The sequence below is a fragment of the Dendropsophus ebraccatus genome, chromosome 1 (assembly GCF_027789765.1).
Source record: "Dendropsophus ebraccatus isolate aDenEbr1 chromosome 1, aDenEbr1.pat, whole genome shotgun sequence".
In the NCBI taxonomy this organism is placed as follows: Eukaryota; Metazoa; Chordata; class Amphibia; order Anura; family Hylidae; genus Dendropsophus; species Dendropsophus ebraccatus.
The window spans coordinates 135,612,256-135,638,836 of record NC_091454.1 but is presented as its reverse complement, the minus strand read 5'-3'; the positions used below and the strand labels follow the sequence as shown (position 1 = coordinate 135,638,836).

Below are 26,581 nucleotides of genomic sequence, written 5' to 3'. Positions count from 1 at the left end.
TAACAGGAGGTTAGTTAGTTTTACATGAAGGTGTCACGCTATGGTATTCCTGGTACATTCTGAAGTCTGGAACTAACTAGTCCTGGTTATTACCGTAAAATATAGTATATAAGAGCACTGCAATTCCTAGTGCTGATAGCGTGACTGCATTTTAGTGAAGTGCTGATAGCGTGACTGCAGTTACACAGCGGCTCATACAGGCAGCTGCTGCTTCACACAGCATCCCTGAATGAATGGTTTCAACACAGCTTCAGAAGGGTTAAAAAGATTCCTTCAGGGAAGCTCTTATGCCCCCTCCACCCTCTCTCCATGTGCCGCTCTGTCTCTGATGCTGTCTGAGAGGGAAATAAGGAGTGCAGCGGCCACACCGGAGGGCGGCAGGAGGAGGAAAGGTGAAAAGAGAGGGGAGAGGAGGGGGCTGCTGCTGCCACAGGGCGATGGAGGAAGAACATGAGGAGAAAGGGGAGGGGGAGGGAGATAGGAGCGTCCCTGAATGAATTATTTTAACCATTCTGCAGCTGAGTTGATCATACATTCCGGGAGGCTGTGTAAAGCAGCAGCTGCCTGTATGAGAGGCCGGGTCGCACATACACAGTACAGGGGGAAAGGGGGCCGCTGTGTATGTCAGTGTCCAGCCCCGCCCCCTGGATGATGATGCAGTGAATGATGCCCATAGAGGCGTGATTACAGCCAAACCCCGCCCCCGGGCTGTGACTACTTGGCTTGAACATGACTACATAAGAGGAATTAGCATACAGCACAGGACTAGATCAAAGTATGATTTTGCGGTGTACGGAGCAGGGGCAGACGCTATGGATATATGTGTGGAAAGTGTGTTGGAGGGGGTATTAGCCCGGATTATTGGCCTCATAGCGATTTTTTAGGTGATTGGTTCCCTAAGCCCCCTACACATGTGTGAGGGTCTCCTGCAAAACAAGCCCTCTTGTAGACTACAGACAATACAGCCATGGCGAGAAGAGCGGCCGCCAGCGTGACCGGGGAGGATTTCTCCTTCGTTAGCCCTGTGGTGAAGTATCTGCTGTTCTTCTTCAACATGCTCTTCTGGGTGAGTTGTGTGCGGATGGCTTACCGGGTTATGGCTGGAGCCACCTACCAGCGCTACAGGTGCCTGGGAGGAGAGCTGGGCTGCTGTGTCACTCTGCCAGGGATGGCTGTGGGCACTGGGATGGCTGTGGGCACTGGCCACTCACCATGCCTGCTGGTCTCCTTCTGTCGCCAGGTTTTACATAGTAACTTCTAATGCAGAATCTGAAACATCCATTCCATATATCCGGCTGAGGGTATGCAGCGAGCCGGGGTGCTTGGAAGAGAGTGAGGGGAATGAGGATAGGATGATGGTGGTAGTAGTCTCTCCTGAGTGTGGCGCTGAGCTCCTCTGTGAGGGGACGCACTGAGGGCTGCAGAGTGAGGGTGTGCTATACCTGCAGGATGGCTGGATCTTGTCACGGTCATAAGTGGGCACGAGGGCATCTGCAGGTACAGGGGGACTCTCTGGCGCCTTCCTAAATTCTCTCTCTCTTCTGTGGGCTACTGCAGAGGTTCCTGTAGGGGGGCTGCACCTGTGTGTAAGGTGGTCAATGGTGTGGACCTGTAGTCCCCCCGGGGCCAACCCCAAATACTGCTGTCCGGTACAATCGCCCTTGATAGTGGTGTGGTGCAGATAACCAGGACAACGGGGAGACAAGGAGGGAGGCAGTGCAACAATAACTCCTTTACTGATAGACTTACAGGTGTTTTCACAGTCTTTTGGCATATAGCAGTTGATACAGGTGGGTTTGACTGGATTACTGTGCTTGTGGAGAGTCTGGTGGTGTGTGGAGAGGTGATTTGCCTCAGATCCTGGTCTGTCAGTACGTGTTGGACGCTGGTGGGCACTGTGATCCTGTGGACCTCTTCCGTAATGGTGCTTGCGTCTGTCTTTCCTTCCCTGTCAGCTAGGGAGCTTCCTGCTTAGGTCACTGGGCCGGGCCTTAGGCCACAACTTTCGGGTCCCAGAGGTATCCAGGGGTCCTAGTAAAGCTTACCTCTGAATTCAAGAAGATGGGTGCAGAGGCCTACGTTAAAGTGACTGTACCATCAGGCCTGGGCTGAAGCACTGGAGGCAGGCTGACCCACCCCAAATAGGAGGAAACCCTAGCCCCTCTATGATACAGCTTCATTGATTCTAATGGAGCAGTGTCATAGAGGGGCGGAGGTTTCCTCCCTCTGGGGGTGGGTCAGCCTGCCTCCAGTGCTTCAGCCCAGGCCTGATGGTACAGTCACTTTAAGAGCCCTATTCCACCGGACGATTATCGTTTGCATAATCGTTAACAATTAACGATCTCAAACGACCGCTATTGCAAATGACCTGAAAACGTTCACTCATTTCCATGGAACGATAATCGTTACTTATGATCGTAATTGCGATCGTTTTTTCTTTGCTATTTATTTGCTATTGCGTTCGTATCTATTGCGAACGACTGAACGATGTCTTATTCAATGCGAACATATTGCGAACGAGCAACAATAAAAATAGGTCCAGGTCTTATAAAGCGATCAACGATTTCTCGTTCGGTCGTTAATCGTTAACTGCATGTCAACCGAACCATTATCATTTAGATTCAAACGATTTAACGATAATCTGAACGATAATCATCCGGTGGAATAGGGCCCTAACTCTGCTCCCTTTTACAGCCAAGTCCGTCCACTTAGGGTGTCGGTCTTTAGGATTCCCACTGACTGTAAGTGTGCTGGCCCTTTCCTGAGGGGGCACCTGACAAACTGTCTCTCAAAGTCTCTCTTTTCCTCTCACCTCCAGCTGTTTTCTTTGGCTGCTCTGTTCTTGTTCCCTTCAGCAGCTTTGCTCTGTGGTGATGGTCTCTCATGAGGTGATGTTGTTCCCTCAGCAGCTAGTCACTTGTCTCAGCTGAACACTGCAACTGCCAACCTTTTATAGGGGGCCTATTTGCATACTCCGCCCACTTGCTAGCACTTTCTAAGCTTACAACACTAGCTAACTAAGGCAGTTCCCACTAAGGACAGTAGGTGTCACTGTTTTGTGTGGTGTGCAGTGAAAAGCATGTAACCCATTCTCTGCCTGCCAGTTACACTAGTACAGAGAAATACACATACCAGTTTAATATAAGACATATTAACTCCTAGAAAATACAATAAAACACTTGTGGACAGGTGCCATCCTCAGCCCAGCCACAGGGATTACGCTCTGGTATACTACAGATATGTCTATGGGATATTTCCATGGGATATGTCCAGTAGACCGTCGAAGAGATACAGCTGAGAGGTCGCAGGGGGTCCCGCGCAGCCTCCCCTAACGACCGAGTGTCGGACTGGCCCCCAGCTGGTGATGTGCGGCTCAGGAGATTCGTTCCTGGCAGCCAACAGCGCACGCAAGGTTGCACCAGTAAAGTACAGCGTGCTCCAGAAGGAAGTACCAGCCCTGGCGCACTCTGAACTTTACTGGTGTGACCTTGCGTGCGCTGTCGGCTGCCGGGAACGAATCTCCTGAGCCGCACATCACCAGCTGGGGGGCCAGTCCAACAGTACAGGAGAAGAGAGCTGACGGGGAAGCAAGGAACTTAGGTGAGTTTTTTTCCTTGTTTTTTTTTTTGCCATCTCTATGGGGGACAACATAAGGAGCCATTTCTGGGGGGACAACATGGGGGGCATCTCTAAGGGGGACAGCATATGGGAAACAACATAAGGGGGCCATCTCTATGGGGGGGTGCCATCTCTAAGGGGGGCAACATATGGGGGCCATCTCTATAGGGTCAACATGGGGGGGCTACAGAGAGGGAGGGCTTACATGGGGGCATAAAGGGAGCTTGGTAACTGAGTGAAGCAATACACTTGGGGAGTTTGTATATAGATGTGGATGATGCTAGAGGAGTCACAGCCAGAGAAGTGTAAAGGATAGCTGAGCAAGAAAAAGTCATCTTCAGCAAAAAAAACTTCACTTACAATTGATGCAGTGAAGACACTTCCTATGAGTCTTTGGATGTAATTTCACTAAGGGGGACAACATAAGGGGGACATCTCTAAGAGGGACATATTTGTTCATTGTTTGACAGTGAAAAACATGAAACGCTGGTGTGTGTGTGTGTGGGGGGGGGGGGGGGGGGGAGTCATTGGGGGAACGCTGGGGGTGGGGGGCCCTGGAAGATAACTTTGCTTGGGGCCCCAGAAATGCCAAGACTGCCCCTGGGTTATTTCTATAGGATGTCTATGGGATATTTCTGTAGGATGTCTATGGGGCATGTGGGATATTTCTATAGAATATCTATGAGATATTTCTATAGGATGTCTATGGGTAATCTATGGGATATTTCTATAAAATGTTTATAGGGGATCTATGGGATGTGTATGGTATATTTCTATGAGATGTCTAGGGGTTTAAGGAGCAGCATAGAATGACATCCACTGGGTCATGTTAATGATAGTTATGTGTGTGTGGGGGGGGAGGGGGGTGTTCAGAAACATATTCCCATGCCAAATTCTAAAGTGATATATATTAGAAAAATGACCGTTGTGCACCGTGCTGCAGGATAGACATTTCTGAAGAAACTTCCACCAGAATTGGAGGTGCACTTTATGGATGGAGTAATTCTGCCGGAAAACTCTGTACGGAATCCGCCATTCGCTGCCCCACGCTCCCACTTTTGCCTGTCACATAAACTCTATTTTATGCTTAGGCAGATTCCGTCGTCTGCTCAAAGAAATGACATGCCAATTCTTTGGGCTGAATCTGCCAAACCATAGAATGGAGTCTATGGAGCGGGCGGAGAGGGAAGCGGGAGCACATGGGACGAGCGTCGGATTTCGCACAAAGTTTTATGCAAGATATACTCCGTGTGCATATACCCTTAGTTTCATACATAGTATTTTGGACAGTATTTTTGGCTAAAACCAGGGGTACGTCCATAACACAGAAAAGGTGCAAAGGCGCGCAGCCGTGAACAGGTACAAGCTACGGAATCCGGCGGAAATTCTCCGCTCTGGTTCCGTAGCGTAAACCCACCCTCAGATGAATCTGGGCCTGTGTGGGAACCTGGGCCGAATAAGGAACTGAACACAGCGATAAAAAAAGATGTTCAAGAGTTATTTTATGGGCATAATATAAGGGTTATGCTGAATGTAATAAACAGTATACTGTATATATACTTTTTGTCTGAGGTAACCCATGAAAGATCCAAGCATTGTTCATTTTCCTGAGGGGCGAGAATACTATCAGATAAAGCTCTTTCCTGGCAGTGTAAATGATACCCATGAGTATTGACCTCTTTTCTTTTTTTCTATGCATTGTTTCTTAGTACCTGTTACTAGTCATTCGGAATATAACATTTCACTTTCAAATAACAGTTCTGACATTTGTGTGTTCATTGTGTGGCAAAAGAATGGTGTTGAATTGTGTTTTATTTGGCAGTAATCATTATTAGGCTAGATTCACACATATGTTATGGATTTCCTTGTGGGTTCAAGCACCCTCAGACCCAAGACACCCCATCCCCCCCATAAACCAAACCCCTAAATTCCAGCATTTCTGCTCCATGTTGCACACTGCCAATGTGACAATAAAGGACATTTATGAATCAGAAATGTAATCCACACGAGTGAATAGGACTTTAAGAAGCACTACCACAATTTCTTTTTCTATTCATTATGCTGGTAGTTAGCCAATGTTTATATGATTCGGTTAGTAATACCTCATTTATTGTTACTTTCTATCTGAAAACTCCTGGAATTAATTCCTTTAGGGTTGGGGCTGAGGCAGCCACTGATTTTGTGCCGTTAAAAAGATCACACTGCAAGCGACCAGTCACGTCATTACATGTCTTCTAGCAGCACATACATTCTAGTCTCTACCTCTCTGCAGTCATGGACCTGCGGGTAGTGACCAGTTCCTTCAGCCCCTTCTTGCACACAACTATGCCTTTGGATCTTTGGATATGGTGGATTTTACCAAGCCACTACAAAACTGCAGTGTACAATAATTCATTTGCAGGAATATGCAGAACTGTGGTGATGAATGCTCTTCATGAAAAAGCCACGCTTTTCACTTTTACGGGTGAAATTGTTTCAATTTTATGGTGAAAAAGTAATTTTGTAGCATGTATTTGGGACGTGTGCTATAGGTGTGCCAGCATCCAACTCTAAACTTTAACTGTCTGGTTAATGATTTTCATCTTGGCATGTGCTTTGGGGCATTGGATACAACGCCAAGTCCCTTGAATCTGTACAACAAACTATAGTAAGTGCCTCATAGAAGTCAGTGAAGGACAATTATGATTCAATGGCCCAGATCACTCAAAACTCATAGGGGGAAACATTTATCAGGTCCTGCGTTTTTTACGTGGGGGTGACATATGTCCCCACAGCTTCGGAGCTCAGAAGATTTATGTAGAGGTTTCACTATCATTTTTACCCCGGAAAAATGATAAATGCTGCGCACACAGAGGCCGCGCCCCCCTGTGTGCAGACGCACACCCCGTAACATACCCCGTAGACCATTTGCGAATATTTTTATACCAATTGGGCCCATCTGCACCTAAAAAAAGGCATTTTAGCCTTTTGATAAATTTCCCCCATACTGTCTAGTTTTGCCCATAGTGATCAGAGATCATTGTTTATTTTACCAGAGCTCATTAAGATACGAAAGCTGAGTACATAAGTGCTATATCCGGGGAACATCCATTAAAAATGCAATGCCTGATCAAGGGTTGCCTTCCTACAGGATTCTGCATCTCCAATGTTACCTCCCAGGGCTGCCCACTCTCCCCTCTCATCTTAAATTTCACCCTCAAGCCTTTTCTACGCCAGGTTCGTCAAAACCCTGATATCTCTGGTGTCTTACTAGGAGGCCATGACCACAAGGTTGTAGCATATGGGGATTACCTCTTCTTCCTCACAGATCCGACCATCTCCCTCCCAAATCTAGTCTCCAAACTTGCTAAATACCAATCCCTGGCCAACTGTAGAATAAACCTACAAAATTGGTAACCCTAAATATATTCATTCACCCCATCATTGTACAAACTCTGGCAGATACCTTCCTGTTCAGATTGGCATAGACTTCCCTATCTTATCTTGGAGTCCAGCTCACTGCATATACCGCAGCCCTATTCAAAGTAACTCCCCCCCCCCCCCCATGCTTAAAGGGGTTATCCAGTGCTACAAAAACATGGCCACTTTTCTCCCCTCTCTTGTCTCCAGATTGGGTGAGGTTTCAAACTCAGTTCCATTTAAGTAAATGGAGCTTAATTGCAAACTACACCTTAACTGGAGACAAGAGAGGGGGGAAAGTGGGGGGGATGCTTTTGTAGTGCTGGATAACCCCTTTACAGCTATTACGGACTTACAGAGGACTTACAGAGGTGGCACAGGGGTGCGTTCACCTGGTTCAGTATGATGAATGTGCTTCCTCGCATACTCTATTTAATTCAGGCTCTACCTATGAGTATACCCCTGTCCTACTTCTGCCAACTCCTCCCTCGTCACAAAATTTGTACAGGCTCACAAGTCACTAGGCCCAGCCAAGGCCATTCTTTACTGTTCTAAGACTCATGGCGGTGTCGGCCATCTTTCCAGGGTACTTGATTGGCACAACCAAACTGTGGGTAAAAGTAGAATCTGCCCTTTCTAAACTCTCCCTTCTAGCAGCTTCTTGGTTTCCCTCCTCAGCCCACCTCGTAAATTCCCATCCAACCATTGCTCTTACATTAAAAACGTGTCATAAACACCTCTCTCCACTGTTCCCTATCCTGGGCAATACAACCTTTTCCCCAGGTCGGGAAAATACCATGTTTCGTAGTTGGTTCAAGGCAGGTAATTTTAGAGACAGGACTAGGACTTTCCTCCATGACTCTTCTTAGCTTTCCTTTTCTTCTCTCAAGCATCTTTCAGACCTTCTCTTTGTCTGCTGCTCCAGTTTCTCATATACTCATGCTCACTTACTTCCGATTTTCTTCAACCTACTGGAAGCAGTGTACAAGGTGCTATCTCAATGATACCCTTTCCCCACATGTATCCATAGGATGTACTCTGATGCTTTTCTGATGTGCTGGAGGAACTGCGGTGAAAATGGCGCTCTCTAACATACGTTTTATTGTCATTCCCTGCTCTTCCACTTAGTCAATGCTGCCAGGACATGCATACCGGCCCACTGGAGTTGTCCAGGTCCTCCTATTTTTAGCTGGTTGCGTAGAGTAGAGGACATTAGGCAAATGGAAGACCTCAGGGCCCAGCTATACAACCATTTGTCCCGCTTCTTCCGAACATGGTACTACTGGGATTTGTTCATAGACACTGCTGAATATAAAACTCTCTTGGCTCAATAGAGGGGCTCACTAACACACACACACACACACACACACACACACACACACACACACACACACACACACACACACACACACACACCCTTTCCCTATTATTCTTATCTTGTACCCCCTCAACCCCTTTATGTATTCTTACTCTTTTCTTGCTCTTCTTTGGTTGGGGCTTTGTCCCCTGTTGGTAATGCTGTATTTCCATTTTAAATTTGACTTTTTTCTTATTTTTGTTCCCATGTGTTATTTTGACAATATCTTTGTCTGTGCATTCACAGGTGCAGACACAGGTTTGTTACAAAAAATTTTTTTGCTGTTGCTGAGGGCAAAACCAGATAATTTGGGTTTCAAGATGATTAATAAATGTAGGCCAATATGTAAATCAACTAGTCCTAGTAAGGGCATGTGTGCACACTGCAGAAGCTGCATGCAGTTTTGTGTTCTCAAAACGGTGACAATCTGCTTTCCCATACAGGTTAATGGCTAATGTGGAATGTAGGTTACACAATGCTATTCTTCAGGCTTTATTTCAGTGGCTGTCCAAATGTAGATTGTGCAATAACCTTACTTGTGAAAGAGGTTGTACAGATTTTTTTTTTTATCCCCATGCTACACTTATGTTACCCACCTAAAACATGTCAATTATGTAGCAAGAATAAGCATGAAATCCATAAAAAGGTTGGTCTTTATTGTAGGGGAATCCAGATAAAATTACAGCATGAAATAGTAGAAAAACGCTCACATCTGATGCGTTTGGCCGTAGGCCTTCACCACAGCATGTACTATATGCTATGATCAAGTCCTACAGCCAAAACGCATCTATCATAAATATTTTACTCCATATTTCATGCTGTCATTTTATATAGATCCTATATGGATTCTACCAACCTTTTTATGGATTTTGTGCTGGAACACTTCTTGCTACTGGTTATTGCCTGAAAGTCTCCAGGCTTATCCTTGGATATATGGATCAGTGTTTGTCATAATTATGGTCTGCAGCGGAACCCCTGCGTTTATGTAAATTATGTACTCTTCCAAAAATGCCCCTTTTTCATTTCTGTTGGTGCATGACCTGTGATGTCCTATAGTTCTAACTTAGAGGATGTCACTGCTAATGCCAACATGCCAAAAAGGGTTATCTGAGGCAGTGGTTGACTGCAGCGTGGTATGTGTTGTATGTCAGTGAAGCAATTCAAGCAAACCTTGTACTGGTTCAGTGGCACTGATCGAGATGATCGGCACCGTGTACTGGTTCAGTGGCACTGAACCAGTATTCCTTTTGAATAGCATTCTATATGTTTTCATGCTATTATTGCCTATTTTTCAAGGTCCACTAGTGATCTAGGTAGTTGATGTACATTATGCCCCCCCTTCATATACTGAGGTCAGTCATCATTGTTTATTAGACGTACAGCACCAGAACTGCTAAATTGTTGAGCATATCACTGGCCAGCAAGGGCCTTGCCTGTCACACTACAGGTATAGGAATGCCTGTCTATATAACGCCTAGCTGTCATATTGCCATAGTCAGCATAGTCTACAGCTCCAGAATAACCTTCAGATGAAAAACAGCATTGTGTGATAATGTACAGCAAGCATTCGTAAAGCTTTTATCTATATGTGTACTTTTAGAGGCTACATAATGTGAATAACCTCTACCTGTATTGGCAGTCAGGAAATTTGCCCATTAATTTGTGTAATTCATGTCTTTTCAGGTCATATCCATGGTGATGGTGGCTATTGGAGTGTATGCTCGGCTAATGAAACATGCAGGTGAGTTTACTATGTGTTCTGCTGTGCTTCACTCTAATACACTACCTAAAGAACATTGAGCACTACTAACATAAAGTATACAGTACCATTCTGGAAGCTAGCTATTGGGGTATCACTACTAATAAACAGAATGGTATTAAGTTGTAGATGAGTAGAGGAGTGGTCAGGATCTGGGTGTGAAGACTCCTACTAATTGGTAGGAGCCAGGAGAAGCACTTTGCTAAGCACTGCACCCACCACATCCATCGTGCTGTTCACTTTGTAAACAAAGTCTTTATGCTGCAAGAAGCGACACTGGGAAAGAAGCAATAATTTATTTTTACCCCACAATTTTCAATGTGGAATCAGCCTATATAGTGCCAGGTACATGCTTACTCTGCCTCACAGAGCATGCTGTAGATTCTGTAAATATGCGGCATACTGTAAAGGCTTGTTCACACCAGGCAATCATTCTGGGAGCCTGGAGGACATTTTCCGTCATAGCAGCCATTGCAGCAAACACCATCATTGTTGCCCAGGGATTGCTCTCCTCATGGCTGTGTGCTGGGCTGGTATACTTGGTGTAAATGCCTCTATAGTCAGCATTTACATTTGCTAATATCACTAATCATGACGGTAAATTTTTTGCATACACAGTTATGTTCAGTTACGGCTTTTACTTTTTAGGCATGTATGCTACCCTAATTATTTACAGCCATTGCTGCATAGTATGTTTACAAAGAGCAGTCATCGTTATTTGGTACTGAGTAGTTGTAACAGTAATTGCCTAGTGTAAATTATTCTATAGTGGATAGGCTTGAAACTATTATTATTATTATTATTATAATGGAATGCTTCTATATAAATTGTAATAAATTTGAATGCATTAGGCATAAAGAAAATGTTAGATACTAGCCTCTAATAGAGGATAAGAGCACCAATATTGCAGAAAGTGGTTTGAGGTAAAGGCCTAAAACCTTTATTTATTTATTTTTTTTAATTGTTTATGATTTGTGACATTAGATTATCTAATGCTCTGCGCATATGTTAATACTGTGATTGTAAATCCTCCACAGAGGCTGCTATGGCATGTCTTGCTGTGGACCCTGCATTACTACTTATTGCGGTTGGCGTTTTAATGTTCCTCATTACATTTTGTGGCTGCATTGGGTCTCTACGGGAAAACATCTGCCTCTTGCAAGCGGTGGGTTACACTGACCATGAATTTCACAATCATTTTAAAATAAACTCTCTATGGGTGAATTCACAATAGATTTGTTGCAGAAATATCTGCAATCTGTTCAATTTATCTAAAAATTTCACATTCAGATAAATAAAACAGATTTTCAGTTTAAGATATTTCTGAGATGAATCCTCTGCAGTAATGGGGAGGATTTCACACATACCGCATCCTTTTTGGGAAAAACCTCTGCAGTTTTTGGAGCCAAAGCCAAAAGTAGATCAAGCAGGAAGAGAATGTAATAGTCCTTTTCTTATATTATGGCTTTGGCTCAAAAATGCCACAACAGCTGCAGCATTATGTAGTTATGTAAGCCATAGCCCTGTGTTGTTTACTATGTGTCTGATTGTTATAAACTTTAATAAGTAAATGGGCCATTAAAGGACACCTTTCAGTGTGGAGACTTTAAAACTTCTATGTGCAGATGCAGCTGGGTTGTCATGGAAAAATCCCACATGTTGGCGAGTTCTGTGGGCCGTCCCTATTCTAACTTAGAGTACCTGTCTTCAAAATAACTTTTGATGTGTCATCAGACATCACAAAGTAAGGAAATTCCAACAGCCTCATATTGTGGAATCAAAGTTTTAGAAGTATATTGTGCCACTGGTACAATACTGTATCATCGTATTGTTCTGGGTGCACAATAAACTTCTAAAACCTTGAAACCACCATATGAAGATGTTAGACATCTTGGACTTTTATGTCATAAGATGTGTCAAACGTTATTGATCGGAAAATATAGCTGAGGAGAGAGTGCGGTGGCTGTGCAATTCACTCCTCTGCCATATCTTTGTAATTGCTTACTCCGACTATGTAAGTTTAAGACATTGTGGTTGGATTTGGTGCCATGGTTGGAATTAGGAGCTTTTCTTAAGTTTTATATACTTGGATGTAATGCTCTATTAAGTTATTGGGCATAGTACTTTATACTTGTATATTCGTATTTACATTATGTTCTGTTTGTGTTTTAATAACTTTATGAAGTGTTTTTCGTAATAACATATAGTAATGTTTATTCATTTGCTTCTTTCTCTAGTTTTCTATATGTCTGACATTGGTGTTTCTACTGCAGTTGTCTGCGGGTATAGTGGGATTCGTCTTCTCTGACAAGGTGATGTTTCACAATCAATGTTTTTAATTAATTAAGTTTTTCTTGGTGAAATTGTGGAGTTTAACTTTAAACCAATTAATCTTTTCTAAAATTACAAGAATAAGAACTCCTCCTGCTCTCTGTCCCATCAATCACCCTTCAAGATTGAAAGCCAGCTGGAAGTTGATGCCAAAGTAGGGATGGAAAGGAAAGCCTGTTTGACAATTTTGACATTTTTCTACCTCATGAAAGTACAGACTGATATAGGAAAGGTACCATGTGTTGCCTAACAATGTCAGCAGTTTAGATTGTGAATTGGAGCTGACAGTTTAACTTTACATAACACTGCATAAATATGTAGAGCTGTCTGCAAGTCATCATTCACTATCATTCCTATCATGGGAGACAAAATGGACAATCAGCTCACTAAGGGATCATGTTACATGCTGCCCATAGAAGCCAACAGGGAGTAGTGCAGTACCTGAGAGAGGCAGGGAGATGCACAAAGACAAAGCTGAAGCTTGTAGTAAGTCTTCTATCTGACCCCAGTGCAAGGAATCCTGTACAGTTCAGTCTGTGATATACAGCCGGCTTACAGACTGTATATCGTAGACGTGGTAATCTGGCCTTAGAGCGGTACTACTGTGTTTTGTCCTCCATGTTGCTGCTGCTTCTGAGGGTATGCTGTTGAGATATAAAGGAGCAGGATCTCTGCTGTTGTTTTCTCAATATATACCTCTTCTGAGGCTAAGAAAATGGAAAACGATCGCCTACAGAGGGTCAAACAAGTGATAAATCGTGTAATGACAAGAAGCACCACTATTTCTCATATACACATGAAAGTACACATGCTTCTCTGGATTAATATGACATTTATGGCCAAAGTTGAACATTATAATAAAGCCTGCACAAATGAAATCCTTTTTGAATAACCAGTTGGATATACTTATACTTTCAGAGATGCATTCACATTACATTTACTGAAGCCTAAATAAACTCCCCATGACTTGCTTGGCAGAAGAATGCATCCATCTGTTCTTTAGATGTAAATATGTGATTGCAAAGATGCTGATTACTTGGCACAGGTCCTTGTCCTTTTATTAAATTATGGAATATCTATTGCATAGAGTGGGGAATATCTATTGCATAGATTTAGGAACATAATAAAGAACACATATTTACTGCTCCCCTTGCTGGCGTTGCACTGCGTCCTGCTGCGGTGACACCCTTTGGCATTCTGCAGCTCTTAGCTCTTCCACGCCATGACCCAGTTAATGGATGCCCAGCTTAGCCAGTCTGTGACTAGTGCGGGACACAGCTGCAGTCACCGATTGGCTGATGGGGCATCCATCAGCCGGGTCAGGCATTTTCCCCCAAGTAGTGACGTCATCAAAACTTAGGGGAAAATGCCTTCTGACAGGGGTCCCTCACCTTCTGACACATCAAGTAAGTAGTTAAGTCAGGTAAGTAGTTGTTGCTTATTATGTCCCCCCCTGTCCCTGCTGGCTAATTAAAAAAAAAAAAAAAAGGTGGGCTTCTTCAGGACTTTTTTATTGATACCTATCCTTAGGATAGGCCATCAGTATCCGATCGGTGGGCACCCCCACTGAGGAGCTATTTGGCAGAGTTGCGGCACCATTTACATGAGAAACAGAGACTGAAGCAGACAGTTCCGTAGATTGTGTAATGGGCGTGTTAGTTTACTGTAGCTCAGTGCCCTTGAAAGAGAGTGGGAGCTTTGCCACTACACAGTGTACAGAGTTACCGTATCTGTTTTCAGTTCTGTTTTGTGTGTGGGAGTGCCCGCTGTTGAACCCTGCATATATTGATTCAAGAAAAAGACTCAGGAACAACATTTAAACAGAATATCCCAGAAAAATATTGCGTGTATGTCCTACTGGATGTACGAAAGTATGCATTTTATACCTATAACAATTGCTTTTTTGCAGGACAGAAGCTTTTATAGAAATCATTGGGTCTGTTTTAAAAAGACGACATATGGATGCACCATCTGTGTGCCATTCATTTTTTACTGAAGCTTTGCAAGCCCCATGCAGGCTCCACTCATTTATTACCTTCCAATAAGTTGTTATAGTATTTACCGAGATGATAACCTCTTAACATGCTCCATCTCTGTATTCCCCACAAACTATGTATTTGTATTCTGGTCTGTTTTGTGAAAACTTAAACTTAGGCCCCTTCCTTATGTATGTAGTTTATCATAGATAAACACAGCTGGGGATTGCACACAAAAACCAGATGTACAATATCCAAAAGACCTTCTGCATCATATCTTGGGATCATTTGTGTACAAAAAGAATTTATAGCTAGAAAATATACTTCCTCAATTCTAAATCTTTTGTAAACAAATTTATTCTGCACTTAGAGATGCAAAGGGGAAGAAAATAAGGGAAAGTCAGACAAGAGAAAAGAATACTTATAATATACGATGAAATTAAAAGCTAGAAGTACATAACATGGACATAAAATTACCTACTAAACCTTATTATGGGTGGTTTATAGATTTATGGCAGTGACCTCTTCTGCAAAGTAATGCGCTCTGTAACACTGCAAGAATTGTACAGAAATGGTTTAAGGAACATGGTTTTCTAAGTCCTCATTGTTCCCTATAAAATCTTTATGCTGGAAAACCAAGTCTGATGTATGCAGTCACCACCATACGGCTGTTTTGGTGGCTTGAAGGGAACCTGTACACAAAATAAAGGTTTTAATGTTAGGGCTGGCCAGTGTACATTGTCATTTATGAATATGCTTAGTTGAAAGTGACTGCAGGTCCTACTTACATTGGTATTATGTCCTACTCAAATGTTATTTTCTCTTGAAGGCTCGAGGGAAGGTCAGTGAAGTGATCAGTAATGCAATTGTTCACTACAGGGATGATCTGGATCTTCAAAATCTCATAGACTTTGGACAAAGAGAGGTAAGATAAGCTGTTATAACACAAAGCTGGTCATCTAAAATGTTTCTCTTGTACAGGTTCTTGGTTCAGTTCTGTCATACTGAAATATAGTAAAATGCAATGGACTACAAAACATTGTGTAGGTTGGCAGGGCTACAACTGCTTCACTCCTACAAAAGCCTTTTAACCCAAAAATTAAATCCAAGACAAATTACTCAATTATTCATAATTTTATTATAAAGAAAGTCATACATAAAATACCAAAAACAATACAGTGGACAGAGTGCATATGGTTAAAGGGGTACTCCAGCGAAAACTTTTTTTCTTTCAAATCAAGTGGATGCTCGTCCATGCTCAGCCATCTTATGGACAAGGTGGCCATCCACACTGCACAGATGCATAAGGCAGCAGGGGGGATGGGTTTGATGTATATTTTGAATGGGGCAAAGTAGAAGCAAATAGCTGTGAATGACACAACTGTAAGGAAGTATTAGGGTTTAAAGGGACAGAAATCCAAATTCAAAGTATCATAAAACTTTTGACCTGTCCTAGGGGTATGAATATTCAGACTGAAACCAATCACTAGAATGGGCCAGGAGGAGTCCAAACCAAACCTCCCACTACCCGCTCTGTGGGACATTTTCCCAGTGCAAATCTATTAAGATGTCTCACCCACCTAGACACAGAGCAGGGAAAGAAGCTTAAGACTGCCCACTTCTCTCCCTACTTGTTCTAGTGATTGGTTGGCGGAACACTCAGACCCTGACCAATCAAAACTTTAGATGTGTCCCTAAGGACCCTATTACACGGGACGATTATGGTGCAAAAAATCGTTATATCGTTCAAATTTAAACAATAATCGTTATGTGTAATTGCAGGCAACGATCAAATCGTTCGTATGTCGTTCATCGTTGATTTACATCTGGACCTAAAATTATCATTAATCGTTCGCTAATCATTACTGTAATTTCACATTTGTTCGCTCAAGTTCTGCATTTTTTCACTAATCGTTCAGTGTAATTGCACAGTGTTCATTGTTTTGCTGGGATCAGATGGAGTAAACGATCATAGTAACTGTCGCAGTAACGATCGTAACTAACGACTATCATTCTGTGTAATATGGTGATCGATCTCAGTTTAACGATTAACAGTCTTGTTTGCGATTGTTTGTCGTTAGTCGTTAAAAATCGCTTCATGTAATAGGACCCTGAGATGTGTCAAAAGTTATTTTTAAAGCTCAGATACATTTTTAACTACAAATGTCTAAATCATTTTAAATCTCTAATCTTCTCATACTTTTTTCTTTATTAGTTTAACTGTTGTGGGGGAATTTCTTATAAAGACTGGTCCCAGAATATATACTTCAACTGTTCGTCAGAAAACCGAAGTCGAGAACGATGCTCTGTACCATATTCCTGCTGTCTTTACAGTGAAGATGAGGTAAGACTATATATCTATATAAATCTTTAAGGAATCTTGGGCCAGTGACCATAGGAAAGGATGGAACTCTTTCTAATAATTATATTTGTAAAAAATAATTAGATACCTGAATTATTTATTAACAATGGACATCTGTATGGTACTTATGCAACATACTGCATTTAGGGTGCCTTCACACCTACCGTATCGCAGCAGAAATTTTCTACTGCGATACGGTAGGTGTGAAGGCACCCTTAAGAAGACTTTGCATCCTGTGTGCAAGGATTAGAAAAAGTATGTGATGTCGGAGTAGCCTCACAAAATCAGATTTTTACTGAATATCATGTTTACTCAGTTTCCCTGTTGTCTTGTCTACAGTCAAGTTATAAAACAGCCTCCATATCCCATAGGCAGGCTGTCTACGGACTGTAGTTATATTGCCTTCAGGAGAGTTACAGTATCACCTGTCCCCATTAGGGCTCACAATCTAAATCCAGCCTTTACACAGCTATACTGTTCTGCAACTGATTACCAGGTGTCTAATGCTACGTTTACACGAAACGATTATCGGGCAAATTTTTTGCGATAACAATCGAATTCGAACGATAATCGTACGTGTAAACGCGGCGAACGATCGAAAAATCGTTCATTTTGATCTTTTAACATGTTCATAAATTGTCGATCGCAAAAAATTCGCCGATCGTTCCGTGTAAACAGTCGTCGCGCAATAGTCCTGCCGCCTGCAGCCCCGCTCGCAGCCGGGCCCCCCGCTCATCCGCAGCCCCTGCGCCGACTCGATCGCCACCCCCGCCGCTCCGATTGCCCCCGCCGCGACCATACGTTACCTGCTCCGCGTCGCAGGTCTTCGACATCCCCGGCTCCGCTCTTCAGTGCACTGATTGGCTGAAGAGGAGCCGTTTGAAATTCCCGGCTCCCTTCTTCAGCCAATCATAGCAAGGCAGCACTGATTGGCTGAAGAGGAGCCGTTTGAAATTCCCGGCTCTCCTCTTCAGCGAATCAGTGCTGCCTTGCATTGATTGGCTGAAGAAGGGAGCCGGGAATTTCAAACGGCTCCTCTTCAGCCAATCAGTGCGTAAAGAGGAGCAATGATTGGCTGAAGAGGAGCCGTTTGAAATTCCCGGCTCCCCTCTTCAGCCAATCAGTGCACTGAAGAGCGGAGCGGGGGATGTCGAAGACCTGCGGTGCGGAGCAGGTAATGTATGCTCGGGGCAGGGGCGATCGTAGCGGCGTCGGCAGGGGGCGATCGTAGCGGCGGCGGTCGCGCGCCTGCAGCCCGGCCCGTCCGCAGCCCGCCTCCCGATTGCAGCCCGGCCCCCTGCTCATCCGCAGCTTGGCCCCACGGTCAACCGCAGCCCTTTGCGCCGCCCTGATCGCCACCTCCGCCACTCTGATCGCCACCCCCGCCGCTCCGATCGCCCCCAGCGCCTCTCCGATCGCCCCGCTGCTCCGATCGCGCTGCCGCTCCAATCGACAACCCCCCCGCCCCCCGCTCCGGTCGCCCCTGCCCCGGCCACCAGCATACGTTACCTGCTCCGCGTCGCAGGTCTTCGACATCCCTGCATCCGCTCTTCAGTGCACTGATTGGCTGAAGAGGGGAGCCGGGGATTTTAAACGGCTCCTCTTCAGCCAATCGGTGCTTCTCTTCAGCACTGATTGGCTGAAGAGGCTCCCCTCTTTAGCCAATCAGTGCTGCCTTGCATTAATTGGCTGAAGAGGAGAGCCGGGAATTTCAAACGGCTCCTCTTCAGCCAATCAGTGCTGCCTTGCATTGACTGGCTGAAGAAGGGAGCCGGGAATTTCAGACGGCTCCTCTTCAGCCAATCAGTGCTGAAGAGGAGCACTGATTGGCTGAAGAGGGGCCGTTTGGCTGAAGAGGGGAGCCGGGAATTTCAAACGGCTCCTCTTCAGCCAATCAGTGCTGAAGAGGAGCACTGATTGGCTGAAGAGGGGCCGTTTGAAATTCCCGGCTCCCCTCTTCAGCCAATCAGCGCACTGAAGAGCGGAGCCGGGGATGTCGAAGATCTGCGACGCGGAGCAGGTAACGTATGCTCGCGGAGGGGGCGATCGGGGCGGGGGGGGGGCGATTGGAGCGGCGGGGGTGGCAATCGAGTCGGCGCAGGGGCTGCGGATAACGGGGGGCCGGGCAGCGCGCGGCCGGACGATTTATGAACATGTTACAAGATCAAAATGAACGCTTTTTCGATCGTTCGCCGCGTTTACACATACGATTATCGTTCGAATTCGATCGTTATCGCGATTGGCCTGATAATCGTTTCGTGTAAACGTAGCATAATGCTGGGTTTACACGAAAAGATTATTGGCCCGATCGTATGATTAACAATGTCGGAGTACCGATTTTTTTTTTCTTCATAACGATCAGCATTTGGACGGTACGATATATCTTACGGAAAAATAGTTTTGCGATCGCACGCCCTCAGCCCAGCCCGCAGCCCGGCCCCCCGCTCATCCGCAGCCCGGCCCCACAGTCAACCGCAACCCCTTGCGCTGCCCTGATCGCCACCCCCGCCGCTCCGATCGCCACCCCCACCGCCGCCGCTCCGATAGCCACCGCCGCTCCGATCGCTGAAGAGGGGAGCTGGGGATTTCGAAGACCTGCTACGCGGAGAAGGTAACGTATTCTGGTGGCTGGGGCGATCGGAGCCGCGGCGGGGGTGGCGATCGTGGGCGGCGGGGTGGCGATCAGAGCGGCGGCGGCGGCGATCGGGGCGGCGGGGGTGGCGATCGAGCAGGGGCTGCGGATGAGCGGGGGGCCGGGCGGCGGGCGGCCGGACTTTCGCGCGACGACTGTTTACACGGAACGAACGACAATTTAAGAACAAGATAAAAGATCAAAATGAACGATTTCTCGCTCGCTGTTCGATTGTTTGCTGCGTTTACACGTACGATTATCATTCGAATTCGATTATCGTGCAAATTCGAACAATAATCGTTCCGTGTAAACCCAGCATAACATAAGACAGTATGAGCCTGTTTGGCCGATAACTGCCCTGTGTAAAACTGCTTTATATCTGAAAGGCTTCTTTCCTGTGTGCAAGGAGGACATTATTGGTGTGTTAAATATAAGCATCATTGTGTAAATACCCAAACATATTTTCTTGCAGGCTGTTGTGAATACCATGTGTGGGTATGGTGTGCAGACTCTTGACTACTTAGAAGCAGGAGAATTTATACATACAAATGGATGCATTGACAAACTGGTCAACTGGCTGCATAGCAATCTTTTCTTGCTTGGAGGGGTTGCATTAGGGCTGGCTATCCCACAGGTAACTTTGTATTATATATAAGACCTTGTATATTTCTAATATCTTTTGACATGTCATCAGACATGCCAAAACGTATTACTCGCAGTGGGTCTCACTGCTGAAATTTGATAAAATACAGCTAGAAGGAAAGCACAGCAGCACGTGACTCTCCCCGGCTGTTATATCCTTTTTGTGTCATCACAGTCTATTGGGCAAAAGAGTCAAATCTTTAGCCAGCCGGGGAGTGGCATGCACTGCCTTAATTTGTGTTGAGGTGAATTGTGTCTGTTTTTCTATTCCTGGATAACCATTTTAAAAGACTACACAGTCTTTTAATGAGATTTTTCTCGAACCATAGAAAGTTAAGGCCCTATTCCACCAACAGATCTGACGACAGATTATCTGCCAAAGATTTGAAGCCAAACCCAGGAGTGGATTTAAAAAGAGGAGAAATTCAGTCTTTCCTTTATGACATGATCTCTGATTATAGTCTGTTCCTGGGTTTGGTTTCAAATCTTTGGCAGATAATCTGTTGTCAGATCTGTTGGTGGAATAGGGCCTTTAGCTAAATATTTAAATGGTAACTGTGACAAAGTACACAGATCCGGCACTTGTAATATCCATTCAACTGGTGGAACTGCCCTTTTTATCCAGTTGGGCTTGTACACAATACCGACCTGGGGTGGTCGTATGTGAATAGCTGGACTTCCGGTGGCCAAATGAATTTAAAGGAGAAGTCCGGCGAATTTTTTTTTTAAGTATTGTATTGCCCCCCAAAAGTTATACAAATTACCACTATACACTTATTACAGGAAATGCACATAAAGTGCTTTTTTCCCTGCACTTCCTACTGCATCAAGGCTTCACTTCCTGGATAAAATGGTGATGTCACGACCCGACTCCCAGAGCTGTGCGGGCTGTGGCTGCTGGAGAGGATGATGGCAGGGGGACACTAAGGGACCCAGGGCACTGAACATCCCTCTGCCATCATCCTTTTCAGCAGCCACAGCCCGCACAGCTCTGGGAGTCGGGTCGTGACATCACCATTTTATCCAGGAAGTGAAGCCTTGATGCAGTAGTAAGTGCAGGGAAAAAAGCACTTTATAAGCATTTCCTGTAATAAGTGTATATTGGTAATTTGTATAACTTTTGGGGGAGGCAATACAATACTTAAAAAATCTTCCCTAGACTTCTCGTTTAATGTGTGCCAGGTCTGCGTACTTAAGAACAGGTATGATTTAAACACACATGTTTTGTGAAAGAGGTTTTCCTGTTACACAACTTGGAACTACAGTTTTTATGTTAATTTTCTATTTTACAGTCTATATTTTCAAATAATCCTGATATCTTGTAGTTTCCATTCTGACTATTTGGCCTAACATTAAACTCATATGCAAAGACCATTTCCCTAACACAATACAGTGGTACCTCTGTTCTCAAACTCAAACGTTTTTCCATAGGAAATAATGTAAATGTATTTAATTGGTTCCAGCACCCACCAATAATTAACTACAGTACCCATATATTACACGGAAGTGCCTAGTTTAATCCCTACAGTATAGAACACTACTTTACTGTCAGCGTCTGGTATGGCAAAAGGCAGTCAGACAAGACAAGGACAGTGAGCCCTAAGCTGACCCCGCCAACTGTCCCTGCCTACTTGCCATAAGACAGTCCTAGGCGACTGTGGACAACCACGATGGCAGTCCCTATACTCAATAGGGTTAAACACAGAATAGTGACAGACAAACAAACACAATATATCCAAGGTCGACAATCCAGGTTGGTAACGGCAGACAGCAAAAGTACAAAATCAGCAGACAAGTTGGGTAAACAAAAATAGGCTTTAAGTCAGGGCAGGCAGCAGACAGGATAGAGAGGGAACAGGCAAGGGTCAGAGAAACACACAGCAGAAACCAGAGAGAGTACACTTAGCCTAGATTGCTCTAATAGCCACCATCTAGCTGTTGGCCATGCTTACTACTTATGAGGACCAGAAGTCGGGTCCAGATCCCCATTGGACTGGTGTTCAGATCCACAAAGGCTCTAACTGGTAAAGACACCTGCCTGTCAATGGAAACACCACACTGCTCAGCTGCAGGAATCAAGCTAGCTGAGTAGCTAAGAGGCAAAGCAAGTGGGGCTGAACAAATAAAAACAGAACCTTGTTCAGACCAGGTTCAGTGCCTAACTGAGAAGTGCAAAGGCACATTCCTGATATTTACTGTACAGTACATTTAAAACAAGAAAATTTCAACAAAACTAGCAGTTATAGTACAGTAGTCAACTCCCCACTCATACTTAACTGTATGGTGCATCCCCACCCCAGCACTGTAACAGATGGGAGAAGGTGGTACACTGACTGTACTACTACTACTATACTACTACTACTGTACTGTATATGCACTCCAGCAATATTATATAGTACTGTACTTATGTAAAGCTTCTCCAGTGCTAAACTAACCACATACAACCAACAATCCGCTCAAGTTCCGAATGCTACTTCTAGGTAAATTTTCATTCGAATACCGAACAGTTCAAGTTTGTTTGAACACTGAGGTATTACTGTATATAGCTACCAGAGGTACACATAGTAGCTGCTACTCAAAACACTGTGTACTCTTCCCTGATTGACCTCTGTAAAGGTCACTTTCTCATTTGAATGGGACAGGTCCTGTCCATTGTGTTATATAGTTCATGAGGCTTGCTGTAAAGAATGTCTTTTAAATGCTGTTAAAATAGCTCAGACATAGAAATAGAAACAAGCTAAAAAAAACAAGCAAACATGTTTTATAATGAGGCTTTGATCAGTAAAAAAAAAAAAATCTAGGCGATATTACATTACCTTTAAATGGAGCTGTGGTGTACTTTCCTGAACAGTGAGTGGACAGGAGCATGTGTGAGGTAATGTGTCACCTCAGATAATAAAACCTGTTCTTTTATTCCAATCTGTTTCTATTTTCTGAGTTTAATTTTTATTTATTCCACTATTTGTACATTGTAATGGGGGCTGTCATATTGCCTGGGCTGTTTTTAACAGCATTCAGTGACATGCTTTTCAGCGAGACTCATGGACATAGATGATGATAGGAAGGCTCTGTCCCCCTTGAGATGAATGTAAAACATCATTGAGCATGCCCTGTGACCTTTGAAAAAGTCATTCCACATGGAGCTGCTATTGTCTTGTATTGATGCTATCTGCCTACTGGTGTCAAAGGTGTATTGCTGTGATCAAGCAGTAATAGGCTTTTTTTCTTCACCCGTGTTTGGAATAAGCGCTAGGTTAGGGCTCGGCCACACTAGCGTTTTTCTTTGTTTCTAACGGATCTATATTAATTAAACGGATGAGCATAAACTGATGAGCAGACTGATGCAAACTGATTGCAAAATGTTCATCTTTTTTTAATGGTCCGTTTGTATTTTGGCTTTAAAAAACTGACTTTTGTACATCAGTTTGCATCCGTTTGCATCAGTCAGCATCCGTTTTTCTATCAGTTTATTTTTATTCTTTGGTTCCTTGCTGCTTCTGCGCATGCTCAGTGCAAAAACGGATGAAAAAAACGGATGTGAACGGAAATGCCTTCCGTTTTAGATCCGTCCTCATTGACTACAATGTAAAAAGAAAACGGAAGTGCACTTTCCGTTCGTGATCCGTTTTTTTTAAGCTGAAAGAAAAATACTGCAAACACTATTTTTTCTTCCGTTCAAAAAAAACGGATCTTGAACGGATTGCATGCAAACGGAGCACAATTAGGGCAAACGGAGCACACTAAAATAGCATGGGAATCTATTGGGATTTTAACGGATCCGACAGTTTCCGTTTTGCTTACTCTAAAACGAAAAAAGGTAGACGGAATGGTGCCGAATGGTCAAACGCTAATGTGAAAGTAGCCTTAGAGAGAAAAGAGACAGCCACTTCTGTGTATTGAATACACACAACTTTATGTTATGTGTGTATGTTATCTGACATTATTCGAACCTGAACAGTCAGCGTTTGATTCCATGAGGCTGCAAAACCTGGACGTGGGCCTAATGCTGCCAGGAAAACATGGATACAGCCTGTGACTGTATCTATGTTTTTCAGGATTTCCTAGGGTGGCACCCTTCTTCTGCAGCCATGGGGAATTAAACATTGCCTGTTCAGGTTCTGATAACTGTCAAACTCAAACATTTTGACAGATTTGCTTAACACTAATAGGGAATTATTCTTTAAATGTACTTTGGTTAATAATTTACTACTAACAAATGTAGAAATAAATATTGCAGCATTGTACGGTTGTTTCTAAGCCGTAATTGAAATAATCAAATCATGATGGTGCAAGAACTTGAAAAACTTGAAATACCCATTAGTAATTCTTGTCTGTTGTTTTCTTTCTTTTACAAAAGCTGGTTGGAATTCTCCTTTCTCAGGTTCTGATTAACCAGATTAAAGACCAAATCAAGCTCCTAAGATATAACATGCAGCATCGGTCAGACCCCTGGTACTAGATGTTTCAGCCCAAAGTTGCTCTGAACAGCAACAGTGCAGCAAGCAGGGAAAGACTGCCAAGTAACCAGTGTGGTGATGAAGCAGGAACCAACAGCACAGACAGATCAGCAGTGCATCATCTGTCTGCATCAGAACCTTGTCATTGTTGTATTTACTTGTTACATATTTAGAGGACTAAAATGAACACTTGTCACCAAGCCTCTGTACTGTTACAATGATAAGGTAATGGTAAGATTACATATTTAAATAACACTATAGAACTTTTTGAATGAAATAGTTCTTGGTTTAGGTACAGTGTATCTCCGGTACTAGTATATGCATTGCTGCATTGACTAAATTAAAAATTTACAAATGATTCTCTTAATACCTGATAAAATTATGAAATTATTACTCTTAAAGGGAATCTGTCAGCTGTAATTCGTACACTGTTAGATAGCTATTAGGTCAAGGAAACACATACCTTTCATATATCTGTCTGTGCTTCCACAACATAGAAACACAGTCAGAGATGGTGGGACTTGCAGCCGTCTTATCTAGAACAGAAATTAAAGTATACATAAACGGCAAAGGAGATTTCGTAATGATTGACTGAATACATTCAGCGTTTTTGAAAGTGCAGTAGCAATCACTTCATAAGTTATATGGCAGTATTTTACTGCAGGGTGTAATTTCTTTTGTGATCTTATATCAGAAATGGTTTTATTGTTTAACTGTTAAATTATTTTTTTATGTGTACAATAATCTGATATGATGGTCAAATCTTTATTGAAGTTTCAAAAAAGTGGCATATATGGACATTAAAGGGGGTACTCCAGTGGGGGGGGGGCACTTTTTTGCTGGGACCGGGGATGAGGTGGCCGAGGGAAAAGACGTCCACTCACCTCCCCAGTTCCAGCAGCGGGTCCCGCTTCGCGGCGCTCCGTTGCCCGGCCGTTTCCGGGCGTCTGATGCGGGCCCGAGACGTGACGTCTTAGGTCCACTCAGCCACTCAGTGACAGAGGCGGGATCCGCTTCGTATCGTCTCGGGCCCGCGTCAGACACCCGGAAGCGCCGCGATGCAGGACCCACCGCAAAAAAATGCCCCCCTGCTGGAGTACCCCTTTAAAGTGGTTATCCAGTTGTGTAAAATACATGTTCGTTGCACACATAGGTTGGAAAATTGTGTACTCTTGTATCCGTGCACAGAGAGGCACGGGTCCTGTTACTTTTAGTGGTCCAAACTTAAACAGCAAGTGACTATGTTCAGGTCATTTCTTGCATGTATACAAGTTTCTTTCTCAGACTAAAAAACATGGATTGCCACACTTTTGAGTATAAGACAAAACTTTTGTACTTTTGGAAAATGACCAGAAAGCTGTTACTAGCTATGTCTAGGCCATTGAAAGTAATGGAGCCTGTGCCTCTCCTTGCATTGATACGTCGGCACTCCATTTTCAAATTTTTTGGCATATCCCTGTCATTGTTTGAATGAGCCCTTATACTATTGGTGATTTTTGGTGTGGGCACAAATGTTATTGTTACTCTTGCATATGTTCCTGCATATTTAGGATCTGAGTAGAGTTTGACTTCAGTACCAACCTATAGACTGAACTCAAGTAAGTTGTATAGAAGTTTTCTAGTATCAAAATGTGCCTAAGGCTGGGTTCACACACAGTATATTTCAGTGAGTATTTGGTAACCTCAACCAGGAGTGGATTGAAAACACAGAAAGGATCTGTTCACACACTGTTGAAATTGAGTGGATGGCCGCCATATAACGGTAAAGAACAGCCGTTGTTTTTAAATAACAGCAAATATTTGCTGTTAAATGGTGGCCATCCACTTAATTTCAACAGTGTGTGAACAGATCCTTTCTGTGTTTTCAATCCACTCCTGGTTTTGGTTACAATATGAGGACCAAAATACAGAGCAAAAATACTGTGTGTGAACCCAGCCTACGTTCACACAACGTAACTTTTCGTAAAAGTACGGCCGTTGTGGCAGTATTTTTACATAAACCTACGCTGCTTAGCCTTTTATGGGATCCTGGCCGGAGCGTATACACA

General features: G+C 43.8%; 1 protein-coding gene across 1 annotated transcript; it reads left to right on the top strand.

The window, feature by feature from the left end:
• The first annotated feature begins 576 nt into the window (after window positions 1-576).
• TSPAN33 (tetraspanin 33) lies at window positions 577-24,900 on the top strand. The gene is made up of 8 exons (XM_069979397.1): window positions 577-1,066; window positions 10,058-10,115; window positions 11,171-11,298; window positions 12,371-12,445; window positions 15,270-15,365; window positions 16,656-16,784; window positions 19,907-20,068; window positions 24,434-24,900. Exons 1-8 carry the CDS (start codon window positions 968-970, stop codon window positions 24,533-24,535), a joined length of 849 nt encoding a protein of 282 aa, XP_069835498.1. The 5' UTR covers window positions 577-967; the 3' UTR covers window positions 24,536-24,900.
• Window positions 24,901-26,581: the final 1,681 nt, after the last annotated feature.

Excerpts from the sequence above, each read along its gene's own strand:
- TSPAN33 (XM_069979397.1), top strand. The coding sequence starts at position 968 with ATGGCGAGAAGAGCGGCCGCCAGCGTGACCGGGGAGGATTTCTCCTTC. Across the intron at positions 11,299-12,370 it reads ACATCTGCCTCTTGCAAGCG|TTTTCTATATGTCTGACATT; the intron begins GTGGGTTACACT and ends TTCTTTCTCTAG. Across the intron at positions 12,446-15,269 it reads GATTCGTCTTCTCTGACAAG|GCTCGAGGGAAGGTCAGTGA; the intron begins GTGATGTTTCAC and ends TTTCTCTTGAAG.